The sequence below is a fragment of the Brienomyrus brachyistius genome, chromosome 1, assembly GCF_023856365.1.
Source record: "Brienomyrus brachyistius isolate T26 chromosome 1, BBRACH_0.4, whole genome shotgun sequence".
Classification (NCBI taxonomy): Eukaryota; Metazoa; Chordata; class Actinopteri; order Osteoglossiformes; family Mormyridae; genus Brienomyrus; species Brienomyrus brachyistius.
The window spans coordinates 32,819,405-32,843,571 of record NC_064533.1 but is presented as its reverse complement, the minus strand read 5'-3'; the positions used below and the strand labels follow the sequence as shown (position 1 = coordinate 32,843,571).

General features: G+C 44.8%; 2 protein-coding genes across 7 annotated transcripts; one reads left to right on the top strand and one right to left on the bottom strand.

Annotated features, from left to right (window-relative positions):
* Positions 1–370: 370 nt before the first annotated feature.
* elovl2 (ELOVL fatty acid elongase 2) lies at positions 371–12,062 on the top strand. The gene is made up of 8 exons (XM_049012614.1): positions 371–521; positions 8,503–8,566; positions 9,229–9,416; positions 9,648–9,725; positions 10,256–10,427; positions 10,568–10,692; positions 10,772–10,906; positions 11,309–12,062. Exons 1-8 carry the CDS (start codon positions 519–521, stop codon positions 11,423–11,425), a joined length of 882 nt encoding a protein of 293 aa, XP_048868571.1. The 5' UTR covers positions 371–518; the 3' UTR covers positions 11,426–12,062.
* Positions 11,691–22,853, bottom strand: sycp2l (synaptonemal complex protein 2-like). 6 transcript variants are annotated; one of them, XM_049012454.1, is made up of 34 exons: positions 22,581–22,853; positions 22,391–22,471; positions 21,957–22,076; positions 21,705–21,821; positions 21,517–21,621; positions 21,384–21,408; positions 21,197–21,282; positions 20,854–20,942; positions 20,672–20,706; positions 20,424–20,566; positions 20,264–20,316; positions 19,636–19,681; positions 19,408–19,500; positions 19,217–19,277; positions 18,915–19,099; positions 18,670–18,712; positions 18,464–18,510; positions 18,335–18,381; positions 18,205–18,250; positions 17,367–17,429; positions 17,193–17,242; positions 16,733–16,784; positions 16,472–16,616; positions 16,343–16,392; positions 15,882–16,011; positions 15,649–15,716; positions 15,382–15,445; positions 15,141–15,233; positions 13,911–14,020; positions 13,481–13,575; positions 13,175–13,274; positions 12,906–12,964; positions 12,656–12,727; positions 11,691–12,316 (listed from the first exon to the last, which is right to left on the bottom strand). In XM_049012454.1, exons 2-34 carry the CDS (start codon positions 22,394–22,396, stop codon positions 12,244–12,246), a joined length of 2,571 nt encoding a protein of 856 aa, XP_048868411.1. In that variant the 5' UTR covers positions 22,397–22,471; positions 22,581–22,853; the 3' UTR covers positions 11,691–12,243. The 6 variants fall into 6 exon arrangements, with proteins under 6 accessions (XP_048868411.1, XP_048868398.1, XP_048868404.1 ...); XM_049012441.1 differs by lacking the exons at positions 22,391–22,471; positions 22,581–22,853 and having other exon boundaries at positions 21,957–22,380; XM_049012447.1 differs by lacking the exons at positions 22,391–22,471; positions 22,581–22,853 and having other exon boundaries at positions 12,661–12,727; positions 21,957–22,380.
* Between the last annotated feature and the right edge of the window lie 1,314 nt (positions 22,854–24,167).

Genomic DNA, 24,167 nt, shown 5'->3' with positions numbered 1-24,167 from the left:
TTCGTATTAGCATGATCGCAATCGATTTTTTATTGAACAGTATTGGTGTACAATGAACAACTTACAGTAAAAAGTGGAGCATCAGGAATTTTTCTATTAAAAATATGCATTTAAACTGCAATGCAATTTTAGGAGGGTCCACGATAAGAGGAACTGCTTCGCTGTAATAGGTGCGCCCTGAGCGCCTGGCTGTGACTGGAAGGACGGCACAGAGCAGAAGCCCACCCCCGCTCGCCGTCCACTCACCGACCGCTCCGGCTCCTCCGGGTGATGGTTCGATCCCCGCCCGTGATGCTGAGACCAGAACTATCGCAGCTCGAGCGCTGATTGGCTGCACGGCGCGTCCTTCTTCGGCTCCACGCAGGTTTGCGGTTCACTGGGGTTCGCGGCTTGCAGCCGAGCGCCTTTGTCCGGTGGAGCCCGCCGCGGTGCGCTGGCCAGCAACTTGTGTGTCCTAACTCTTTGTAACACTGTTTCTCCTAAAAGGGATCGATCAACCTGCTTCGTATCGGGTGAACATGGTAAGATCGCTGTCAGTTTGAACATTTCAATGACCATGCGTGTGTCCACATCCTCGATGATGAGGGAGTGGACATAGCGATGCCCTTGATGTCACAGCATGTGGTATGTTGCCTATAATGTCATAGATGTCATTTTTTATTTGAGGCGCCATTATTTATTGCAATCGTATCAGTAGAGCCGCTTTTATATACAATGCAATTGTTTTTCTTTCAGTTTATGTGGGCATTACACTATTCTCTTCAGCTTGTTGTATAAAGAAAATCAATGCTCGAATTTGAAAATGGTATCACTGAATAGTTGGAATTTTACATTGACGACTAACACTTATCTGGGTTACAGGAAAAGCTCTAAAATCGCCAACAATTAATCGTTTTTCTTCTGTATGTTTTCATTCGCACCACACCAGTTCACTTTATTCCGATCGTACTTTCACTGCTAAGTTTCTAAAGTGAGTTTAAATTAACAACTGTAACCCTGTAACCGGCATAGAATTATTGCTGCTGGAGACGATAATGAAGTGATGATACAGTGACAAGGTCTTAATTGAGCAGTTTCATTATTTCACATCTGCTGGTGACCAGTTACTGTGTCTATTTAGACAAGCCGATTGCAGAGTTTCAAAGCTCAAAGGTCTGTCAATTTCAGATTTAGTTCGGAAATACAGAAAGACAGACAGACCTTTGAGCCTCACAAAATGGAGGCGACTTTTTTTGTACTACAAAAGAGAGAATAATCTACTATTTGAATGGGGTGTATGTGGAGCCGGTATTCGGTTACAGAATAGCCGATCGACGCCTGTTTTCTCCGCGCGTACACAGATTTTCACTCAAAACAACGTTCTCACTTAAATTATTTAGTACTAACTGAGGTTTGTAATACAAAATATGACTTTTAAACATTTGGGGAGTGCAGAAACTTTTCGAGTGGCAGGTGGTCGTCCCCCTCGGTAAATTTTGCTGTTTTTTTTTTTTTGGGGGTGGGGGGGTGGGGGGGTGGTCTTGGAATCGTCCTATACTTTTCCGTCTCCCCCGTTACGGCGCCCCTACCGGTGGGTCCTGAACAGTATATTTAGCTTGATCTTCGGATCGAAAACGGGCACTTGAGAACGTCAAAGGGAAGGCACTTCCAATTGTTCTGGCAAAAAGGGCAACCCCCCCACGCACGAGCCTTCATATGTTGAAAAACAATTAGCTAAATATGACACCAAGTTTGTTTAAAACAATATTTCAGCTACTCAGACACGGTGTTACGATATTTACAAAGCCTCCAGGTGGCGTGGTGGTTAAGGGGAAATTGTACCTGAAAAGTTTGCAGAATGTCCAAAGACACAATAATGACACTAATAATAAAAATAATGAACTGCAAAATATATTAATGGCTTATTGGCTTCATTATTCTACTCTTCACGATGCAAACTCCTGCAGAAAAGGAAGTTTTGAGATAAAAAGTGAACAATGTAGTAAAAATTAAATGAATGAATAAGTGCAGGAAGGGTCATTGTGTATGAAATAGAGAAATTAAGCTGTGTGTAATGGGACAATAAGACAGGAAAGTTAACCCGGGGCAGAGGTGGGAGGTGTCAAATCTTAACTTTCAACAATAACATTTCTGTCCAGGTAAGGTTTTAGATTTCACGTTTTGTTAAAATACATATAGGCCTGACATAGAAATGCCTTAGACAAAAATTTAGATGTTATTATGGCATGCTGTGCATAATGGGGAAAACTTCTTAAAGTATAATTATAAACACTGTTAAATGTTGTAATGTAGGGAACAAATTAAAAACATAACACAGGTGACTACAGTTTTCATATGAAAAAGCAACCTGTGTAAAGTCTACCTACCACACCATGCGAAATTACATAATGTACTTACTGTACTTGCATAGGTTGTATGAGGTTAAGTTGGTCTGTAAAGTTTGTGCCACAACAAATAAAATACAAGGGAGCCTCTGGGGTAGGACTGCAGTCGCTCAGCTAACTGTGGGAGGAAACAAAAAACACGGGGAGAACATGATGCTGGACCCTAACGCCGGAGCTGGGCAGGGGGGGCATGTGCTGCGGAAATTTCAGATCATTTCAGGCCAAGCCACCCTTCAGATGTCCGTCACTGTACACGGTGGTGAATCTGATCAATAAGCATTAAAATTCTCTCCGCCAGATAACCTTTCTAGATGGACTGTGCACCTGTGTGTTCCTGAGCCTTTGGTGGGAATAAGCTGATATGCTGTAAAGTGAGAGGAAAATATTATGTCATTTTGCAGGCTGGCATTTTCAGAAGCAACATTTTGAAAAAGTGTCCTTAGTATGCATAGTAAGCTTTTCCCGGCAGGGTGACCTGTGGCCTTCTTAGATAAAGATGGAAGGTATAGATCCGATCGAGGATGCTCATGCGTCATATCTGCTGATTTATAATAACCACAGTTAAATCTACATGAAATGAATACTTAGTGATTTGCAGGATTAGCAGACTACCAGAGACGCAAGTTCCCTACATAAGTTGACATATTATTTGAGAACAACTGCACAGAATGAACTTGAATCTTGGCAGCTATTTTCAGCTATTGGAAACCCAGGAAATAGGTGACTGATGGTGGAATTATTATTAGGGACACATGATCAAAGTATCTGTTGTTGAACCTTTCAGATGATTTTGTACCCAAATTCTGTACTGAATATTTAGTTTGAAGTAAATAAAAGTCACAAGGTATGTAAAGGAATTCTTAATGCAGGTTCTGACAGCCAGTTTGGTCTTGGTTTCTGCCAAGCTCTTAATTAGCTTTGGCTGAGCCGTCGGCTGAATGGACGGCATCTGTGAAATTGCGTTAAACCGACGTGATCATATACCAGGTTTCCAACCTGGTATGAAATTAATCTCAGAACTTTAGCAATCAACACACACACACACACACACACACACACACACACACACACACACACACACACACACACACACACACACACACACACACACACACACACACACACACACACACACACACACACACACACACACACACACACACACACACACACACACACACACACACACACACACACACACACACACACACACACACACACACACACGATGTCACGATATACAAGTGGTGCAGTGGTTAGCACTGTTGCCTCACACCTCTGGGACCCGGGTTCGAGTCTCCGCCTGGGTCACATGTGTGTGGAGTTTGCATGTTCTCCCCATGTCATTGTGGGGTTTCCTCCAGGTACTCCGGTTTCCCCCCACAGTCCAAAAACATGCTGAGGCTAATTGGAGTTGCTAAATTGCCCATAGGTGTGTATGTGTGAGTGACTGGTGTGTGAATGTGCCCTGCGATGGGCTGGCCCCCCATCCTGGGTTGTTCCCTGCCTCATGCCCATTGCTTCCGGGATAGGCTCCGGACCCCCCATGACCCAGTAGGATAAGCGGTTTGGAAAATGGATGGATATATACACTTTATCGATGATTAAATGAGATAATGGCCATCGTATATCGTTCATTCATATTACGTTCCAAATGTATGTGTTAAACTTTGAGGTTTCCTTATTTACTCACAGAGCCGCAGGGAACTGATCAGATACCGCAGAACGCGATGTGCCGCTGTGCCGGGACTTCTGGGAAGCTGGATTTCTTGCTTAGCCAGATTGCTTGTTGATATTAAGGTATTAAGGTTAAGTGGAGGAACATGAAGCCCATTTAAACTGTTGTGCCTTAAGTCTGACAAGTTACCTGGCTAAGTAAGAAATCTGGCTTTGCGATACAGGCCCCAGAAAGCGGTGCCCAGCATGGCTTTAAACAAAATGCAAAATAACCTCATTCTAAATTACCCACGATTGAATGTCCTGCTCAGTTAGGGCGAGGATACATCCATTAAGTCATCTGAAGTGCTGCTGATACTTTAATAGCGGGTGTTTTGAAATTAAGACAGTTGGAAACTGAAAGGATGATGCTGACGGTGGTAAAGATGGCAACAACAAAACAATGTTAGCATACAAATGGTTTCATGAACTAAGTAGTTGATTTTAAAAGGTAATAATTGTGCTGCAACACAGCAAAGAATATTCAGGCTCTCAGCTATGAAGATGTTTCTATGGTAGATTACAAAAAAATAATGAATTGAATATGGATGAACAATGAATAAATCCTACATCATCACAAGAGCTTGCTAAATCACTTTTGGTTAACAGATTAAAACAAACACTTGCATTGAAGTATTCAAATCCAGATCTTTAAAGTTGATTTACAAGGTACATCTGTGATCTTAGCATACAACCAGGGAAGTTACCAGTGAAGACTAAAGCTTAAAGCTGACAGTTCTGGCTGCACAGCAAACTCAAATGGCCATTATGCCTATTTCATGTATCCTAAGTATTACACCATCGGGCTCTTGGAAAAGGAGATTTGAAAGATGTAATCTGTACATGAATGCGTAACGAGCTGAGTACAGGCATCTGAAATGGATTAGCAAATCCAGCGAGTCGGGACTTGACGGCATCCAAGAACCATGAACTGGAGTAACACTGTGAATGTATATGTATAAACCATCTTTACCACAGAACACTTGTACATACTACAAATATGGATACGAACTCAAATATTACATCTATCCTTCATCCATCGCTCATTATCTGTCTGTCTGTCTGTCTGTCTATCATCTGTGTAGCTCACTAGAAAGTCATTTGATCCTTGAAATTTATGATCTACAGAAGAGACTTGATGTCTTCAAAGTTTTCAGATTAAACAGTTACTAAAACTATTAAACACACCAGGCCCTCTATATAAAGACGACTACCTGCACATGCAGCACAGATATCTGTCCTATACAGTGTCTACTGTACCTCCCTCCCTCCCTCCCTCCCTCCCTCCCTCCCTCTTTGCCTACCTGTCTTCCTCTCTCTCTGCCTACCTCCCTTTCTCCCTCCCTCCCTCCCTCTTTGCCTGCCTGTCTTCCTCTCTCTCTGCCTACCTCCCTTTCTCCCTCCCTCCCTCCCTCTTTGCCTGCCTGTCTTCCTCTCTCTCTGCCTACCTCCCTTTCTCCCTCCCTCCCTCCCTCTTTGCCTGCCTGTCTTCCTCTCTCTCTGCCTACCTCCCTTTCTCCCTCCCTCCCTCTTTGCCTGCCTGTCTTCCTCTCTCCCTGCCTACCTCCCTTTCTCCCTCCCTCCCTCCCTCCCTCCCTCCCTCTTTGCCTGCCTGTCTTCCTTTCTCTCTGCCTACCTCCCTTTCTCCCTCCCTCCCTCTTTGCCTGCCTGTCTTCCTCTCTCTCTGCCTACCTCCCTTTCTCCCTCCCTCCCTCCCTCTTTGCCTGCCTGTCTTCCTCTCTCTGCCTCCCTCCCTTTCTCCCTCCCTCCCTCCCTCCCTCTTTGCCTGCCTGTCTTCCTCTCTCTCTGCCTGCCTCCCTTTCTCCCTCCCTCCCTCCCTCTTTGCCTGCCTGTCTTCCTCTCTCCCTCCCTCCCTCCCTCCCTCTTTGCCTGCCTGTCTTCCTCTCTCCCTGCCTACCTCCCTTTCTCCCTCCCTCCCTCCCTCCCTCTTTGCCTGCCTGTCTTCCTCTCTCCCTCCCTCCCTCCCTCCCTCCCTCTTTGCCTGCCTGTCTTCCTCTCTCTCTGCCTACCTCCTTTTCTCCCTCCCTCCCTCCCTCTTTGCCTGCCTGTCTTCCTCTCTCCCTGCCTACCTCCCTTTCTCCCTCCCTCCCTCTTTGCCTGCCTGTCTTCCTCTCTCCCTGCCTACCTCCCTTTCTCCCTCCCTCCCTCTTTGCCTGCCTGTCTTCCTCTCTCCCTGCCTACCTCCCTTTCTCCCCCCTCCCTCCCTCCCTCTTTGCCTGCCTGTCTTCCTCTCTCCCTGCCTACCTCCCTTTCTCCCTCCCTCCCTCTTTGCCTGCCTGTCTTCCTCTCTCCCTGCCTACCTCCCTTTCTCCCCCCTCCCTCCCTCCCTCTTTGCCTGCCTGTCTTCCTCTCTCCCTGCCTACCTCCTTTTCTCCCTCCCTCCCTCCCTCTTTGCCTGCCTGTCTTCCTCTCTCTCTGCCTACCTCCCTTTCTCCCTCCCTCCCTCCCTCTTTGCCTGCCTGTCTTCCTCTCTCCCTGCCTACCTCCCTTTCTCCCCCCTCCCTCCCTCCCTCTTTGCCTGCCTGTCTTCCTCTCTCTCTGCCTACCTCCCTTTCTCCCTCCCTCCCTCCCTCCCTCTTTGCCTGCCTGTCTTCCTCTCTCCCTGCCTCCCTCCCTCCCTCCCTCTTTGCCTGCCTGTCTTCCTCTCTCTCTGCCTACCTCCTTTTCTCCCTCCCTCCCTCCCTCTTTGCCTGCCTGTCTTCCTCTCTCTCTGCCTACCTCCTTTTCTCCCTCCCTCCCTCCCTCTTTGCCTGCCTGTCTTCCTCTCTCCCTGCCTACCTCCCTCCCTCCCTCCCTCCCTCCCTCTTTGCCTGCCTGTCTTCCTTTCTCTCTGCCTACCTCCCTTTCTCCCTCCCTCCCTCTTTGCCTGCCTGTCTTCCTCTCTCTCTGCCTACCTCCCTTTCTCCCTCCCTCCCTCCCTCTTTGCCTGCCTGTCTTCCTCTCTCTGCCTCCCTCCCTTTCTCCCTCCCTCCCTCCCTCCCTCTTTGCCTGCCTGTCTTCCTCTCTCTCTGCCTGCCTCCCTTTCTCCCTCCCTCCCTCCCTCTTTGCCTGCCTGTCTTCCTCTCTCCCTCCCTCCCTCCCTCCCTCTTTGCCTGCCTGTCTTCCTCTCTCCCTGCCTACCTCCCTTTCTCCCTCCCTCCCTCCCTCCCTCTTTGCCTGCCTGTCTTCCTCTCTCCCTCCCTCCCTCCCTCCCTCCCTCTTTGCCTGCCTGTCTTCCTCTCTCTCTGCCTACCTCCTTTTCTCCCTCCCTCCCTCCCTCTTTGCCTGCCTGTCTTCCTCTCTCCCTGCCTACCTCCCTTTCTCCCTCCCTCCCTCTTTGCCTGCCTGTCTTCCTCTCTCCCTGCCTACCTCCCTTTCTCCCCCCTCCCTCCCTCCCTCTTTGCCTGCCTGTCTTCCTCTCTCCCTGCCTACCTCCCTTTCTCCCTCCCTCCCTCTTTGCCTGCCTGTCTTCCTCTCTCCCTGCCTACCTCCCTTTCTCCCCCCTCCCTCCCTCCCTCTTTGCCTGCCTGTCTTCCTCTCTCCCTGCCTACCTCCTTTTCTCCCTCCCTCCCTCCCTCTTTGCCTGCCTGTCTTCCTCTCTCTCTGCCTACCTCCCTTTCTCCCTCCCTCCCTCCCTCTTTGCCTGCCTGTCTTCCTCTCTCCCTGCCTACCTCCCTTTCTCCCCCCTCCCTCCCTCCCTCTTTGCCTGCCTGTCTTCCTCTCTCTCTGCCTACCTCCCTTTCTCCCTCCCTCCCTCCCTCCCTCTTTGCCTGCCTGTCTTCCTCTCTCCCTGCCTCCCTCCCTCCCTCCCTCTTTGCCTGCCTGTCTTCCTCTCTCTCTGCCTACCTCCTTTTCTCCCTCCCTCCCTCCCTCTTTGCCTGCCTGTCTTCCTCTCTCTCTGCCTACCTCCTTTTCTCCCTCCCTCCCTCCCTCTTTGCCTGCCTGTCTTCCTCTCTCCCTGCCTACCTCCCTTTCTCCCTCCCTCCCTCCCTCCCTGCCTGCCTGTCTTCCTCTCTCTCTGCCTACCTCCCTTTCTCCCTGCCTCCCTCTTTGCCTGCCTGTCTTCCTCTCTCCCTGCCTACCTCCCTTTCTCCCTCCCTCCCTCCCTCTTTGCCTGCCTGTCTTCCTCTCTCTCTGCCTGTCTTCCTCTCTCTCTGCCTGCCTCCCTCCCTGCCTGCCTGCCTCCCTCCCTGCCTCTGTCTCTCTGCAGGATGATGTTAATGGCACTTTGACCTTCAGTTGAGTATCATTGCCACCCCCCCCCCCCCTGGCCTGATGAGGTTACAAAATATGCTTACTTCCAAAACGACAAACCACATTCCAAGCATTAACACTCATACTAGCATGTGTTCAGAACCTATAGGAGTTCCTTTAAATTGTTTTTTTTTTTTTTTTTTTGCAGGACCACATAGAGGCCTTTGACGATAAATTAAATACATTTTTGGAATATCTGTTTGGGAAAAGAGGTGAGTGTTGTACAAATAATGTATAATTTTTCCTATGTGCACTAATAGCTTTTTTGACATATATTTTTATATCTGAGATGATTTTAGAAGTTTGTTATGTAACCCTAACCCAGTTCAATTAAATTGAGGTGACTCAGTAATATCTAGGCCAACATATCTAATCTAGTATCTGTAATATATAATTTTGGAGAACAACCCGAGGTTTTGCGGGATGTTTGAGGAGACGCCACATAAACAGCCCAGTAACTGTATCCTCTGTGTGGAAGTTCTGTTTACATAGGAGTATGGAGGAAACATCCATGTCTTTCTTGAATATCAGGACATACACACCATATATACTGTACACTATTCCTTCTGTCACATTTAGCAGTAGGGAAATCAAACTCAATGCCAAATTTCTGCTCAAATACAGACATACAAATATATTTTTACACTTAATTTTAGGGTCAAGACTAACTTATTGTCTTCTATCTAATGAACTCACTCAAAAAATTTGGGTGATACCTGAAAGTTACATCAGTAGTATGATCAGACATTGAATGGTCAATGAGATGAGCCTCAATCACAATTCGAATGCTTCTTACTAAGAAATGTCTTCTGAGATCTTCAGAATCTTTAGTCTAATGAATGTAGAGATTGATGAGCTACTTCTCATCTCTCAGACTCCCGGGTGAGAGGATGGCTCCTGCTGGATTCCTGCCTTCCCACTCTGTCCTTCACTGCCCTATACCTCCTCTTAATTTACTTTGGACAAATATATATGAAGAACAGGACAGCATACTCCCTGAAAAAAGTCTTACTCGTATATAACTTTGCGGTGACCATGCTGTCCTTCTACATGCTCATTGAGGTAAGACAAGCCCTTTCGTAGATTCTGCTGTTAGAAGCTGTTACCTCATCATCAGAAGAAGCCATTCGCCTTGCCGTGTTTCAAAAAGCCCCCAACTTGTTAACCAGAGAAACTTAACCGTCATTTTAAAACCTGACTTGGCCTGGTCTTTGAATTGACTCTAAAATGAGCGATGTCTCAGTGATAGGACTCAGACAGTGTTACTAACTTGATGGAACGGTCCCATTTCAGCTGATCTTGTCCACTTGGACAGCAGGTTACCGGCTGCAATGTCAGAACCTGACCAGCGCTGGAGATGGGGATATCAGGGTAAGCCAATAGCAGTGCCCATTTTCCTCATTGTCCCACCTTTTAAGGAGTCGCTCAATGAGCCCTGGACAGTGAGCGTGGTGAAATATAACACAGATGCTATTGCGGAGCATGCGTGTCTTTGTCAAACTCTTCCAATTTAAATGAAATTGGTTGTGAAAGCCATAGCGCTCTGAGCCATGTGTGGCGTGAAACAGGTAAACGGAGAACACTTCCTGTTCCAGAACTGGGAAGCGAGCTGGAGCTCCAGCTTTTTCTGGAAACCATAGGTACGTGTGCACAGCCAGCACCATGCAGCACCATGTGCCTGAGTTGCTTGTGAAGCACCTGCGGGGCTGTTTTTAAAGCCCAGCCACCAGCACAGCATGGAACATCTCTCAGCTGCTCATCTTCTCATTGGTGCACTTTGAGCTTCACCCGAATGCTGCCACCAGCCAAAGCCATTAGACTTAGATTGAAACAGCCCCAGTACTGTCATGATGTTTACTGGTCCTGTGTCTTTCTGAGGATTTTGTATCCATACTAAACAGGTCGCTAAAGTACTGTGGTGGTACTACTTCTCCAAACTCATTGAGTTCCTGGACACAGTGTTCTTTGTTCTGAGGAAGAAGAACAACCAGATCACATTCCTGCATGTATATCATCATGCTTCCATGTTCAACATCTGGTGGTGTGTTCTCAATTGGATACCTTGTGGCCAAAGTAAGTGTAATCCTGTGCTTAGAGATCTGTTGGGTTTAGTCAGCTGTTTGAAATCAATTTTTAAGTTAAAAATATAGCAACTATGACCACAATACTCTCTAGACTTCACTTTGGTGTTCCTATGTGCCCTTATTTATAAGGCTTCTTTGGACCACTGCTGAACAGCTTCATTCATGTACTGATGTACTCCTACTATGGGTTGTCCACCATTCCATCCATGCACAAATACCTGTGGTGGAAGAAGTACCTGACTCAGGCTCAGCTGGTAGGTCTGAATATGGATTTCCTGAAAGGGCAGGAAGCCTCAGTCAGGACACGCCCACGATCTTGCTTTCGTCCCCCAGGTTCAGTTCCTGATGACCATCACCCACACGCTCAGCGCTGCCGTCTATCCCTGCGGATTCCCCCTCGGCTGCCTCCTGTTCCAGTCGTCTTATATGATGACTCTGGTCATTCTTTTTGTGAATTTTTATATTCAGGTATGTAGTGGAGTAGATCCCTGATATGAAGAAATGCGTTATAACACATGGGCATCCTACAAACTCCAGAGAGGGGTAGGAATCAGACTTGTACTCATAGAGGCTTTAGGTCACAGCATCAGCCTTTGGACCTAAATTGTTGGCTTTCTTACACAATTAGGATTTTAGTAAGTCACACGCTCTCACTTCCGTCTGAGAAAGTCTGAAGTTCTGGTTAACATGGCATTAATGAAATGTATATTCCCAGTACACATATTAAAGAAAAAATACGTAAGTTTAAAGAACGCGTTTGTAGGTTTATTGTATTTGGGTATATGCTCTAAACGTCACATAACTGAAGCGGGTTCACTTCTTCCTGAACACCCTGACTGTTCCCTCAATTGCATTTTTCTGTGATTTCAGACGTACAGAAAACGGCGACCAACAGTGGACGGGAAGGATCAGAGAGAAGTCCAGAACAATTATGCAAATGGATATTCTGCCATCAATGGGGCAAGTTCAAAGCAGAAACGGCAGTAGATTGGATAGGTCAGGATGGGAGGGGGCGAATTAAGGTAACACAATCCAAGGCTGGACTAAGACATTTCAGTAAAGCAGTGGTACAATCTCTGTACTGAGGTTTATATAGAATTCTTTGTACTTCCTTTTATATATTGTGCTATTTTTTTTTTTAACTCATATGTGATGCTGTATGCACCACAGTGCGGTTTCCATCGTTTCATGCACCATCTAGAACCATTGCTCTGTATCAGTTTACATTTAGGTGGAACATGCACAGGCAAAATGCTTGAAGGAACATTTTTATTACGCAGCAGGTCTTTTTTTAAATACCACCTTTTAAAGCTGCTGTCTATGAACAAGACAAGCAATAGCAGGTGTGTGTGACCAGTAGGAGGCAAACTATGCCAGCAGTCATTCAAATCAAAATGCCTTAAATCACAGCCCCTTCTGGTGAATTACACTTACACTTTGTTGACTTAGATTACTGGTGCAGACCACGTGGAGGTAAATTCATTTAACTAAATTATTTTAGAAAACAAATTTAAAAATGTTTGTGTCTTACACTGAGTTTATACATGGTCAGTTTAGGAAAGTGATATGTATACAGGTGGCTGTAAAACAGTACAGGAAGAAATAAAACATAAGATACATGGAAGGTTTGCGCAATTCACCATGATCACTTCAGTTAGCGACTGATTTCTAATTTCAGTAGAAATATTTCAGATGTGCCTTGGTGCTCCTTTGAAATGGACTTGGGTGACAGCCTGTCCCTGCAGCTGACAGCCGACACACACGCAGACACACACACGGTATCCCAAGCAAACCAACAGCGCTATTTACGAAGGTCTAAGTAACCAAGTTGGTGCTTTCTGTGGAATAACTTGTCGTCCTGTCTTCCATTGAGATTCCCTGTAAGAGGAAAACCAAGTTACGTCTGCAAATTCTGGGTGGCAGCCATCTTGCTGTGAGTGCACAGTGGTCACAGCTTCCTTTTAATGTTCACGGTTATCAACAACGTGCGAGTGCAGCCAACTAAAAATTGTCCTCCATTGGATTTTAGTTTTGCTTTCTAGGAATGTATAGGCCAACATGTGAGCAGGTGCCTGAACTGCAGAAATGCCAACACAAAAATTGATGCTATACCCACTTAAATAGCAGAGAGAATTCTCTCCAAAGTAAGGAAATGAGGTGCTGGTAGTAAACAATATAAGTAATCTAATCACACTGCAGCATATAAGCAATATTCACCTGACCTGAGAAGCCACATCCTCCGCGGCTGGACTCTGGACCGCTTCTTTAACCAGCTCCAGCGACCGCAACCTGCAAAGCGGTAGGAGAGAGAGAAGGGGAGACACGCACACACAAAATGGCCCCGTCATAATGACCATTTACAGCATACAGACTAACATTACGTTAAGGCAGTTCCTGAAATATTGATTTGTTGCCGATAATTGAATATATCGGCTTGACCATGTGGATATGATGAGCTCCTCTTCACCTATGCTGCTGCTTCTCGCAGAACATTGTCACCACTTTGGATTCCGCCTTCCAGAAGTTCTGTGAACAGACACACGTATTGCTGATATTGATAACCTTGCATGATGTCATGACTGCAAGTTTCTCATTTGACTGGAGGATTTTCCAATAATCAGTGGTTGATGCTTGACATACTACTTGGAGAATGCCAAGCCCAGACGGACACTGCTTATAACACTATTACACTGCAGCTTTACAAAAGCAGAGCACTGGAAACTCAAGAATACAGACCATGATTTCCCTCTCGATCTTCTTCAGGGAGCGACAGTCTTGCTCTAGGTGAGCCAGCTCATTGATGACAGTGGCTTGAAAGGTCTCCAAGTGCTTTAGCCTGTGGACAGGCAGAGATACTCAAAAAACATGTTATGATCAGTTAGATTACTGATAAGCTGCCCCTGCATGTCTCTCTTAAACAATGACTCTGCACAGACTAGGCCGATAGTATTTTTCCATAATTAAAACATCCATTAATCTCATTTGCTCTAAACCACTGATAGTTGAGCACTAGCTGCTCTTCTCCAGAATGATGTACTTTACCTGTACTCGTGTACAGAGCTCAGCAGTGTCCTAACACTCTCCTGACAGTCAAGGAGAGACTCCATGGACTGGGTTTCTATTTTCCGATACCTGGACTGACAAATGGGAGCACTATTATACACAGAAGTCACCTGACACCGTTCACAAGACAAACATTTTAATACTGTGTGGTTTTGGTTAGAGTACAAAAATGCTTGTGTAAATTGAAAGTCAAATTGGACACCAGACCAACATGGTTCATCTTTTCAATGTTTGTCCAGAACCACAAAAAACCACGTAAAAATCATCTTGCAAACTGCTCAAAATGTCTTTTAAAATGACATTTCATTCCCAGAGAAACAATGTGTTACAATTTTAAGCTTTGGTATGGATTCTGAGTTCCTGTCACATGACTGCAAGCAGAGTTTGAATAGATGGTCATGGTCTTTACCGAGAAGTGGTCCTTTAGCTGTTTTTTGAACGAATGAAAGGCAGCAGTTACCCCAGAAGCCATCTCAGTGTCCGACTCAGAGGCTTCTACAAAGACTTTAGTGATCCTCTCTAGTGATGGAAAAAATGTATTAACACACAAAGGTAATACACCATACAGGTAGAGAAGGACGATGCTCATTTTCTGTCGTTCTCCAAGTATCTCCGAGTTTTTTGCACGTCTTCCGCTTAAAAGTAACTCTAACCCTGAGTAAGGGCACTGTGGTTAGAATACGTAAATGAATGTAGCAGAATGGATAAGATTAACGCTGAGCCTGGGAGGCGGGTGACGGGCCTATGAGCCAGTGTGTCCTTTCCTAAAGGCATGAAAGAGGCACAAACACAAGCTCAGCCTCAAAAGGCGAGGGCAGGACTTGGCAGAGCAAGAATGCCAGCCTGGCTGTTAGCCACAGTCCCATTGTGTGGAATTAAGGAGAAGGAAATAAAAGCTGCACCCAGACCCAGCAGGGAGGCTGAAGGGAAATGAGAGAAACTAAAGGAGAACGGCGTGTCCACAGCTGCGAGCATATGGCGCGTTGCGCTGGGGAACGGCGTGTCCACAGCTGCGAGCATATGGCGCGTTGCACAAGGGGAACGGCGTGTCCACAGCTGCGAGCATATGGCGTGTTGCACAGGGGAACGGCGTGTCCACAGCTGCGAGCATATGGCGCGTTGCACAAGGGGAACGGCGTGTCCACAGCTGCGAGCATATGGCGCGTTGCACAAGGGGAACGGCGTGTCCACAGCTGCGAGCATATGGCGCGTTGCACAGGGGAACGGCGTGTCCACAGCTGCGAGCATATGGCGCGTTGCACAGGGGAACGGCGTGTCCACAGCTGCGAGCATATGGCGCGTTGCACAAGGGGAACGGCGTGTCCACAGCTGTGAGCATATGCCTCATTACACAGGGGAACAGTCACATCACACAGAGGAACAGCGTGTCACCAACTGCGAGCATACGCTGCATTACACTGGGGAATGGTGTGTCCAAAACTACCATTACACAGTGCATTAAACAGAGGAACGACGTGTCCATAACTGCGAGTAAATAGTGAATTAATATTTCACACAACCTTTGTTCACCAATATGTACTAATTAAACACTGTTACTCTGTATTCAATAAGAATGTCTGAAACCATGGAATTAGTGAGGATATCTATAGAAACATGCCCCCAGTAGCCCCTGGGGTGCCTGGGGGGTGGAGTCCTCTGGGTTTGAGGCTTGCGGTGCCCTGGTCCTCCATTGTTGACAGCCACTTCTCTGGTCCTATGCCTGAATCCAACACTTTGCAAAGAAGAAAAACAACATTACAGAGTTTCAGGAGTCCCACAGGGCTACACTAACCTAGCTGTCCGTACATTTTTTATATACAAATGGAATTGAAGACATCAGGATTGTAAAGAACAACTGGCAGACAGGAAGCGGCACACACCTGGAGTTTCAAGCTTCCTTTTTCTTGCTCCCGGAGACTTTTGAACTACACTAGGAGAGTTTTTCTGGTGCACATTAAAATTAGTAAAGAGAACCAATGGTGGACAAACATTTACAGCACTCAATTTTACATTAGGTTACCCATGTCCAAAGGAGTTTGCATGGTATTTCTATGAAATTCCAGTTCAGTATGACTGGTGAATAATTACATGCAAAACACAAAATAGGACAATACTTTAATGGCCATGCATAGTTTCTTCAGAGCTACCTTAATAGGGGATCCATCCTGATCATCTGGCATGAATACTGAGTCTTCCAGGATAGTCTTCTCAAGTCCTGGGAGAAAAAGGACACGGTTAAGTCTACTGCTCAGAACAATCTCCTGTGCAGACTCAACCAGCAGGTAAATAATGAAACATGTATTGTTTTAGTAAGAATAGCAATGCACATGTTTTTACCCTGACAAAACAAATTCATTTATGATCTAGGAAAACAATTGACCTTCCACATGGGCTTCAAACTTTTGTGCTGAAATGAGAGAATACTCCAAGCTCAGCTCTCGGAGCTGGACTATGGGCTTGAGGCCGGCAGCTCCGCTTTGCTTAATGCTTGCAGTCTTTGGTGTTGAGTGCTGTTGAGAAAATGATTGCAACATATTTTGACTGAGGCCAATTTCAGAATTCTGAAGAAAAACATCGATCATAACTTAGATCACTTAAATGTATTTGATGCAACAGGAGGCAGACAGATCTCATCCGCCAAGGTTACTTTTGACTAAATAATCTTGGGGGAAAAAAAAGCCTTAAGATCTCTGAATTTGGAAGAACTTTAGAAGTCTTCTGTCCTGTAACGTGCCACACATCAGGGCAGCAGGAGGGAGGATGTGAAATTAGAACGCTCTCAAAAATCTCAACTCATCTGTTGATCAGTAAACAGTTCCCTCAATGGAAAAAACACTTTACCTTGATGGTGCCAGGTTCCTCAGCACTACTAGGTGAGGACCGGGGCAGAACTTGAAGGGAATGAAGAGAGACAATCACATGACGTTTTGCAGGGAATCCAACGTGAAGCGACGTTGGCAGCCAGCATACTTCTCAGAGCGGACTTAGCTTTGGGCTTCTTCCTGGTGTAGTCTGACCTCAGCAGCTCTTTCACACGCAAACTGTCGCTTACTCCTCCCCGAGTTGGACTGCTGTTGCTCTCAGAGAAGGCAGCAGCAGCCTTGGGTTGATGACCCTGCAGTGACAGAAGGTGTGACCAAAGAGCCCTTTGATTTCTCATTCTCAAGTTGGCCACCTAGTGGTGACTTTGTATGACAAATCGCCCAACACCACTCTGAACAGTCGGTTAACCTTGCGGGATTCTTTTGGCTTGTCTCCCGTGTCCTGGAGGGACTTTGCAGCTCTGCATAAGATGAGAACAGAACCTTTGAATTGGGTATTTTCAAATTGTTTTGTCTTGCAACATTTAGGCAGAATCGTCCAGCATTTCATTAACTTTTTTGACCTTTGTGCAAAGTGATACTAACCTGTGCATTAAAATCAGAAAGGAAGAACATCAACATAAACACATAAGCAGCATGTGCAGTCTGGGGCAACATTATTCCACATACAAGCTGCTTTAAACAAAGGGGAAGATAAGGCTAAGCTGGATACATGACAGGAGAGCAAAACAGAATGCCATTCAAACACAACGATTAGTCAGTCTTCCTGCCATATGTATTAAGAAGGTGGCAGCTTCTGTATGTGATCCATCCTGCAGCTTCTCATTCAGCAGTGTTATGGGAAAAAGACCTCAAAAATGTGAACATACCCTTTTGAGGAAGCAGACAGACTGAAGAGTCTCTTTTTGGTCATCGCCAGCTGAGGGGAAGACAGGGGGCGCAGTTTAAAATAGCTCATGGAGAACAACAAAGGATCAGCAGGAGCATCACTAACTAACGAGTGACCGATGATTCTAATGAGTGATTCTGGCCCTCACACTGACCTGGTAGCTCCTGAAAGCTGCCAGGAAGGACATGCTGTCCGTCTTGCTGCCATGTGGAAATCCCTTTGACATGGCACACTTAGTCTGAGATACTGCACCATTAACTTGTGCCAGTCCAAATATATACTGCAATGCACACTGAACAGAAGCAGGACCAGCCCTGGCCGTTACGCCAGTACGGACGCTCCTCTACTTACGAACGAAGATGACTAAGTCCAAATTATGTTTGTAGAGCTCCTGTTTCCTGTCCGCAACATCTTTTTTTTTTTTTTTTTTCCTACGGCCAATTCCGCCTAGTACAACTTTTGGCCGCTACTTCCGCCGCGTAGCAGCGTAGCGTGCGAACTCCCAGCATCCTACTTCTTTGTACTTGCGTATATCCGTTAATGATATTGAATAACGACATACGAACATTTCAAGTTACGAACGGCCGTTCAGAACACAACTCGTTCATAAGTAGAGGAACATCTGTATAACATTACAAACTTTTCTTATGGGTACTGAGACACAGACATAGCTGAGAGCAAAGCCTGGGCACAGAGCACAGGGTCAGCTGTTTATCAGGTGCCCTCAGAGCAGTTTTTGGGGTCCCGACTGCAACAGTAATACAGCAGTTCTGCTGACCTCAGGATTTGAGCAGACCTTTTATTAAAACACACACAAAATTTCTACCTCACAGAAGCACTGCTATGAAACCTACCAAATCCACCGTACACAAACAAATATCCGTCACCCAAAAAATACATGCAGCATGGCTTGTAAAGAGCATGTCAAGCTGTGTTACCACCCCCTGCCCTCCACCAACACCCCATAATACTTCTTAAAGCAAGAAGCAAACCTCTGTTTCTGACTCATCAGTCAGATGAAGGAACTCGGCGTTCTTCCTGGAGACACCAAGCACACGAGGAGATGTTTAAATACTCCACATGGGTCAATGCAAAAGAGCACATTATGAAAAGATGACTCACGATGCTGATGTGGGTGAGTTCTGATCATCATCATTGACAGCAGTCGCCTGTAAAAGGACAAAGTGTCACCTCCTTTACAAACAAACAGTGACTGCTCTAAAACAGAGGCAGTTTCAGTTCAGCACTTACATCAGCAGCATCTAAACAGCCTGGGTCCGAGCAACTGGAAAGGAAGTGTGTTACAGTACTTCACTCAAAAATATTATCCGTCTGAAGGAAATTCTGGACTGACACACAGACAATGCCTACTTTTTTACAGTAGAAGAGGACTGGGGTTCTGAAGTAGAGAGAGCATTAAATAAAATACTCTAAAATACTATGTATAAAATACTCATCATTGAGAAGATCTCTGCTCACGGACTGTCCCTCAGTACTTTGCTGGAACATGAAGGTAATGCATCAGTCATGTGCCCATGTAAGGCTTCATTTCACTATGGAAAAGCAACCATTTCATTTTATCTGAATACAGTACTCACTAGTTTGCAACATAAATCTGAATACTCTGTGAAGTTACAATTTACTCTACATCATAAGCCAGCTAAAACCTACAAAGGCATACTTTACAATGTGAACGTATTACCAATTGTAAATTGTCTCCAAGCACACGTCTGACTGCATTCTGGATGTCATACTGCGATTCAAAAATGATTTTCACAGTTCTTCCTTTTATGTTGATGTGAGCGACAGGAATTTCCATTCGAACAGTCAGGATTTTCTGGTCATCTTTTTCTGCCAACACAGAAAAAGGCACAGGATCGCACACACCTGGCCAGGAGTCAAAGCCGAATTACTGGCAGCACATACACTACATCTTCTCTTCTTTATAAAACGCATGTTGTGAATGACACTAGCATGACTCTGGGGTTAAAACTGACTGCTTACCTTTGATGGAATAATCACTGATGGCAGCTTTTGGCAAGTTTATTGACTCCCAAAGAGCTCCCTGCACAACAGCATGACGAAACACAAGAAGCGAGTCACTTATAACAAACCTCAGAGCATCTAAAGCAGACGATGGAGATGTCATTACGCTTGTTTCCATCAACAACAAAAAAAAACCAATGTGATCCTACCTCTGGATCATTCACAAAGAAGCTGATGCAGCATGTCCCAAGGTTGAAATCTACCCAGAACCTTTCGAGATTCTCATCGTCTGGTTTAAATAGCTACAGACATGAAGTTATAATGAACAAAGATCTATTTAAGCATCATACGATGATGATATGACTATATTCAGCTTTAACTTATACTATGATGTGTGAATGAATACAATCTGAACAGCTGATTGTATCAATACTCACCTCAGTCTTGTCTAAAAAGGCCTGGATGCAGGGAAATGTAAACACCCTGTCCAGCAGAATGGAACAGAAACAACGGAAATTTACAAACAGACTTAGATGTCAAGTGACCTATATTTCCAGACATCCATAAACATCATCTGATCATGTTTACTGGCTGCATTGCCTCTTCTTTCTCGGAAGACTGAGATAAATTGACAGTAGTACTATAGTGCCCTGGGTCTGACTGGGCCAAGCCTATCATTTGGCTGGGAGCAGGACTATTCAAATCTGGACCTCAATTCCAAATCCAGGCCGTGTTTTCAGTTCTCCCAGGTAGCTCATTTAATAATTACTGATTCTGATTGGCCAGAGGCTTCACACCCGGTTCATGGGTAAATGAAGGCTGGAAAATCAGCAGGGGCTGATCCGTGAGTTGCATAGCCCTGGCCTGGAGGGTGGTAACAACATATACCACACTTTTTTGCTGGTAGACAAGGAAGAGTGTGGATACTAGCACAGTGTAGTGGATATTTGCATAAAATACTTAATTGTAGGGTAGAAGTCTTTTTAAAGTAGCAGATAAAATGCTAAGATATTGCAAATATATTACAGCAATGTGGAAGTATTGGGTGGACAAGCTGTGATATACCTTCGCTCATCTCCAAAATGGCTATTCAGTTTGTTGAGAAATTTTCTGCAATCCTTTTAAAAAAAAAAAAAAAAGGGTTTTGGGTTTTTGCATATTACTGCCGTGTCAAAAATCAACCAACACACACATACACATCATAAAAACTAAGAAACAAACTTACAGTCTCAAATTCCCGGTCGTTGATTGATTTGAAGGCGTCCGCAAACACTCTGTTGGGGAACCACTTGTGAACCAGCTCCTCTCTCCACTTCTTGGTAGTCATGCGGCAGAGCGATTCAGAGACGGCCACCTGCATTTCGTAGTCTGAACGGGGGCCATGCTGCCTTCAGACTCCACATTAAAACCCGCAGATGTATATCACCACGACTGAGTCTCAAACGTATAAATATCAGTGTACAACATACTTACCACCAACATTCACAATCACTTTAGCCAGTTCTTCACTGGGGAGGGAGAAAATGTACCAAATCCATGACAGGACTTTTTTTAAAGCTCCACTAGAGGGCAGCAACTTCAGACATTGTAGAAAATTCTATACTAGCATTTGGCTTCAGCTATTTTAATCAATGAGCCATACAACAGAAACCTACAGGAGTAAGCAGTGGTCTTCAGATAGACTGAGCCTCTTCCTCTCCTCTTTGGTAGCTCCGTCAAGGATTGAATTTATTGTGCGAATAGCCTGGAATTATGTGAAAGGAGTTAGCCAATGCTGATGCACAACTATCAGCATGCTATGGAAAAATGTAGCATCTGGTGCTTCTGATGTAGCCCAATGCACACAGAAGGCCACGCATAACACGACAGAAAAGTCACCTCTGCTATTACTAACCAATCCTGTCAGAGACTCACCTGCTTATTGACATATGACTCTATGAACACAGGGTGTCACATTTTAGGCACCGTTCACATACTGTCACATCAAAATGACCTCACCTCTAAACGAAGGTCAAACTGTACGTCGGTGTCTGTGACGAGCGCGCCGAATCGCAGCACAAAGATGTCATGGATCTGGGACTTCCCTGAAAGAGCAAGGCGGAGAAACGGTAAACAGGAATTGAATATGATAAAGCACCTGCATTAATGGCATGAAGGGAGAGAAATGCAGGAAAATAAGAATAACCTTGCAAGCTGATCCGACAGATGTTCTAAGGGAAGAGAAAGGGCAAGTTAGACAGGATATGTGATGAGCACAGCAATGTAACAGAGGAAGCGCAGCCTTCACAGGCACCAAGGGGAGAGCACAGGTCACTCACCATGGAGGTGTCGTAGAATGCTTCAATTAAGTTTGATAGCGCTTTTTGGTACTGTAGATCCTTTACCTTCAAAAACTCCACGGCTCTTTCAAACCAGGCCAACATGTGCAGTACAAAGAGCATCGGTCAAAAATGTGTTTTGTGGCATATTCTGCCACGTGTTAAATAAACCAGTGTGTATCACTTATCTTTACGATAAGACCATGCTGGATGAAGGACTGGATGAGGTCTTCATCACTCTGACACACGTTTTCAATGGCTCTCAGAAGCAGAAAGACCTTGGCGAACTCACTCCTGCCAAGCTCCTTCAATGCATTTTAAAAAGATTTAAATAATCTTAAAAAAATTTTAAAATAGAATTTATGAAAATAGTGACTCACTACCTCAGGCTGCTAAATGACTGTAAACATTTATAAACAAAGTTATTAAAGGACGTTTACCTCACTAATTACTTTATCCATCCGGTTTACCAAAGACTTGGAGGTTCTCTCTTCAAGAAGAGCATCACTAATTCTTTCGGCATTTTTAGTGAAGAAGGCCTCTTCTAAAACGACCTCGAACTCAAATAAGACAGTTATTATTTGCATTTAAAATGCGTGGGTTTCCTACCTTTCTCTCTGGATCACTGAATCAGCTTGGTTTGAATCTAACACTACACTACAATTAAAAGTCACTTTCTGTAGCTGTTTGAAGACATTTGCAGCGCCATTTACGGCCAGCAAAAAAGACAAAATAGGTCGCACCCTCGTGTTATGCTGGCAGAGAAACGCTGTACGGTACAATGAACTCACGCACAGTCAATATGTCAGACACTATGCAAACGTCATACTTTATGCCGTTAAAAGACCGTAAACGAGTTTTAAAACTGACTTACAACCATGACTTCTTTCTTTGTGTTGCTTTGGTGAGACTTCCGAAGTCTGCGAGTATCACAGGTGATTCTAATGAGCAAACGCTGAGGAGGTAACAAGCACCAAAGTTAATGGTACTCGCCTTTCATTTTTCATTAAATATGGCCATAATATATACATGCGATAAGCGCTTTAGTGAAGTGTCAAAAATACCTCTTTCTTGGAAGTAAACGAAGGGAAAGCCCTCGGGCGATTTTATCTGACTTATCCCACCGCTGATTGCATCGCTGTTACCCCGAGGAAGCCGGACGGGTCGCTGCTCTTTAAACCTGTGTCACCCACCCTGATCGTTTCCCGTGTTTATTCGTCTAATAAACGGCTAGTGCAGATAAAGCGCTACACTGCGTTTAATTAAATTCGATTTCCTGTCGATTTATTGTCATGTGTTTGAAAATGTTGGATTAGGTCTATTAGGGTATTTTGGGACACAGTCCGTGATAACAGGGTGACTGCAAACACGCCAGTGAAAGCTGTGGGATTCATTCATTTAATATAGTGATAACATACGGGACAACAACCACAAGAGCACCAACTGATAGTCGGGGTTTACACCCGCTCAATTTAACATCTGCTATAGAAAAGAGTTTATTAAGCATTTTAACTATAACCCTAACCATATTAACCCGGTGAAGCAGCTTGTAGCCTCTATACCGACTGGTACTGGATCGCTGTACCGCACTACGCTGCATTACTTCACCTTACTTGGAGGGTTAGGAGTTTGCATCTTATTCGTTTTAATCGTCTGTATTTTATTGGTTTTCGCTCTTTTTTCAATTCAATTTATTTTAACACAACTGAGTTACCACAGGACGCCTTACGTCGATATGTTGTGATACATTGCAACACCATTATAGACAGAGTAATACAAAAACAGTGAATGTCTTTTTTATTCAGATCTTTATTATGCATCACCCCATAGGTACTTTTCTTTGTTCTGCCTTCTTTTGCGTTTACCTATCTATATTTTGCAGTAGTTGTGTATTAATGACTGTCGTAATGTTAATAATTTGTTAAAGAACACTATGCGCAAAATGTGTTATTTTCGCGACTTCAATCCACATTTCGACCGTTTTAATGATTACCGTGAGACTTTGAATACATCGCTGTTTGTGGGAATTGTGGGTAATGGAAAGGGCCATTGGTATTATGCTTTACATGGAATTTACTAATAGACCATGCAGGTAACGTGGCAGGTTCTGCACTAAGTAATTTGTTTGGCCGATAGCTGTCACCTGTGAACCAGACCTGCTTTGATGCGGCATGTGCTGTCATGGCAGCCTGTAAGCGCGGTACCTGTATACCCGTTAACTTAACTTTGTTCCTGTCTTAGAAGCGCTTGCCAGCCCTTAAAATATTCTTAAAAGACGTCCTGGTTCCAGTAGAGTGATTCTCAACACTGCACTTTCATGTGACTCAAAGAAAAGCTGGCGTCTGTCCCATGCAGGCTGCATTGTGACCCGCCAGTACATCATGATTTATCTCTGCCTCTGACACTCAGGCCTATCTTATGGTCGTACAACAGAGATACTGTCACAAGAGCTGGGAAAATATGCTTCATCTAAATAAGAAATTCATTAAGCTACAAATCATTAAGAATGTAATTGTTATAGTAAAAAAACGAATTATTGTTTGATTTTTTTTGTTTATATTCGAGACACTTTTGCAAACCTTGAGGTGGTTATTGTTGTAAAAACATCACTTTAGTTGAACTGGTTTTTCTTTGGTAAATAACAGTAAAAT

Excerpts from the sequence above, each read along its gene's own strand:
- elovl2 (XM_049012614.1), top strand. Across the intron at positions 9,417-9,647 it reads CCTTCTACATGCTCATTGAG|CTGATCTTGTCCACTTGGAC; the intron begins GTAAGACAAGCC and ends GTCCCATTTCAG. Across the intron at positions 9,726-10,255 it reads CTGGAGATGGGGATATCAGG|GTCGCTAAAGTACTGTGGTG; the intron begins GTAAGCCAATAG and ends CATACTAAACAG.
- sycp2l (XM_049012441.1), bottom strand. The coding sequence starts at position 22,103 with ATGCAAATAATAACTGTCTTATTTGAGTTCGAGGTCGTTTTAGAAGAG. Across the intron at positions 19,682-20,263 it reads CATTTTGGAGATGAGCGAAG|GGTGTTTACATTTCCCTGCA; the intron begins GTATATCACAGC and ends TCTGCTGGACAG. Across the intron at positions 13,275-13,480 it reads AGCTCTGTACACGAGTACAG|GCTAAAGCACTTGGAGACCT; the intron begins GTAAAGTACATC and ends GCCTGTCCACAG.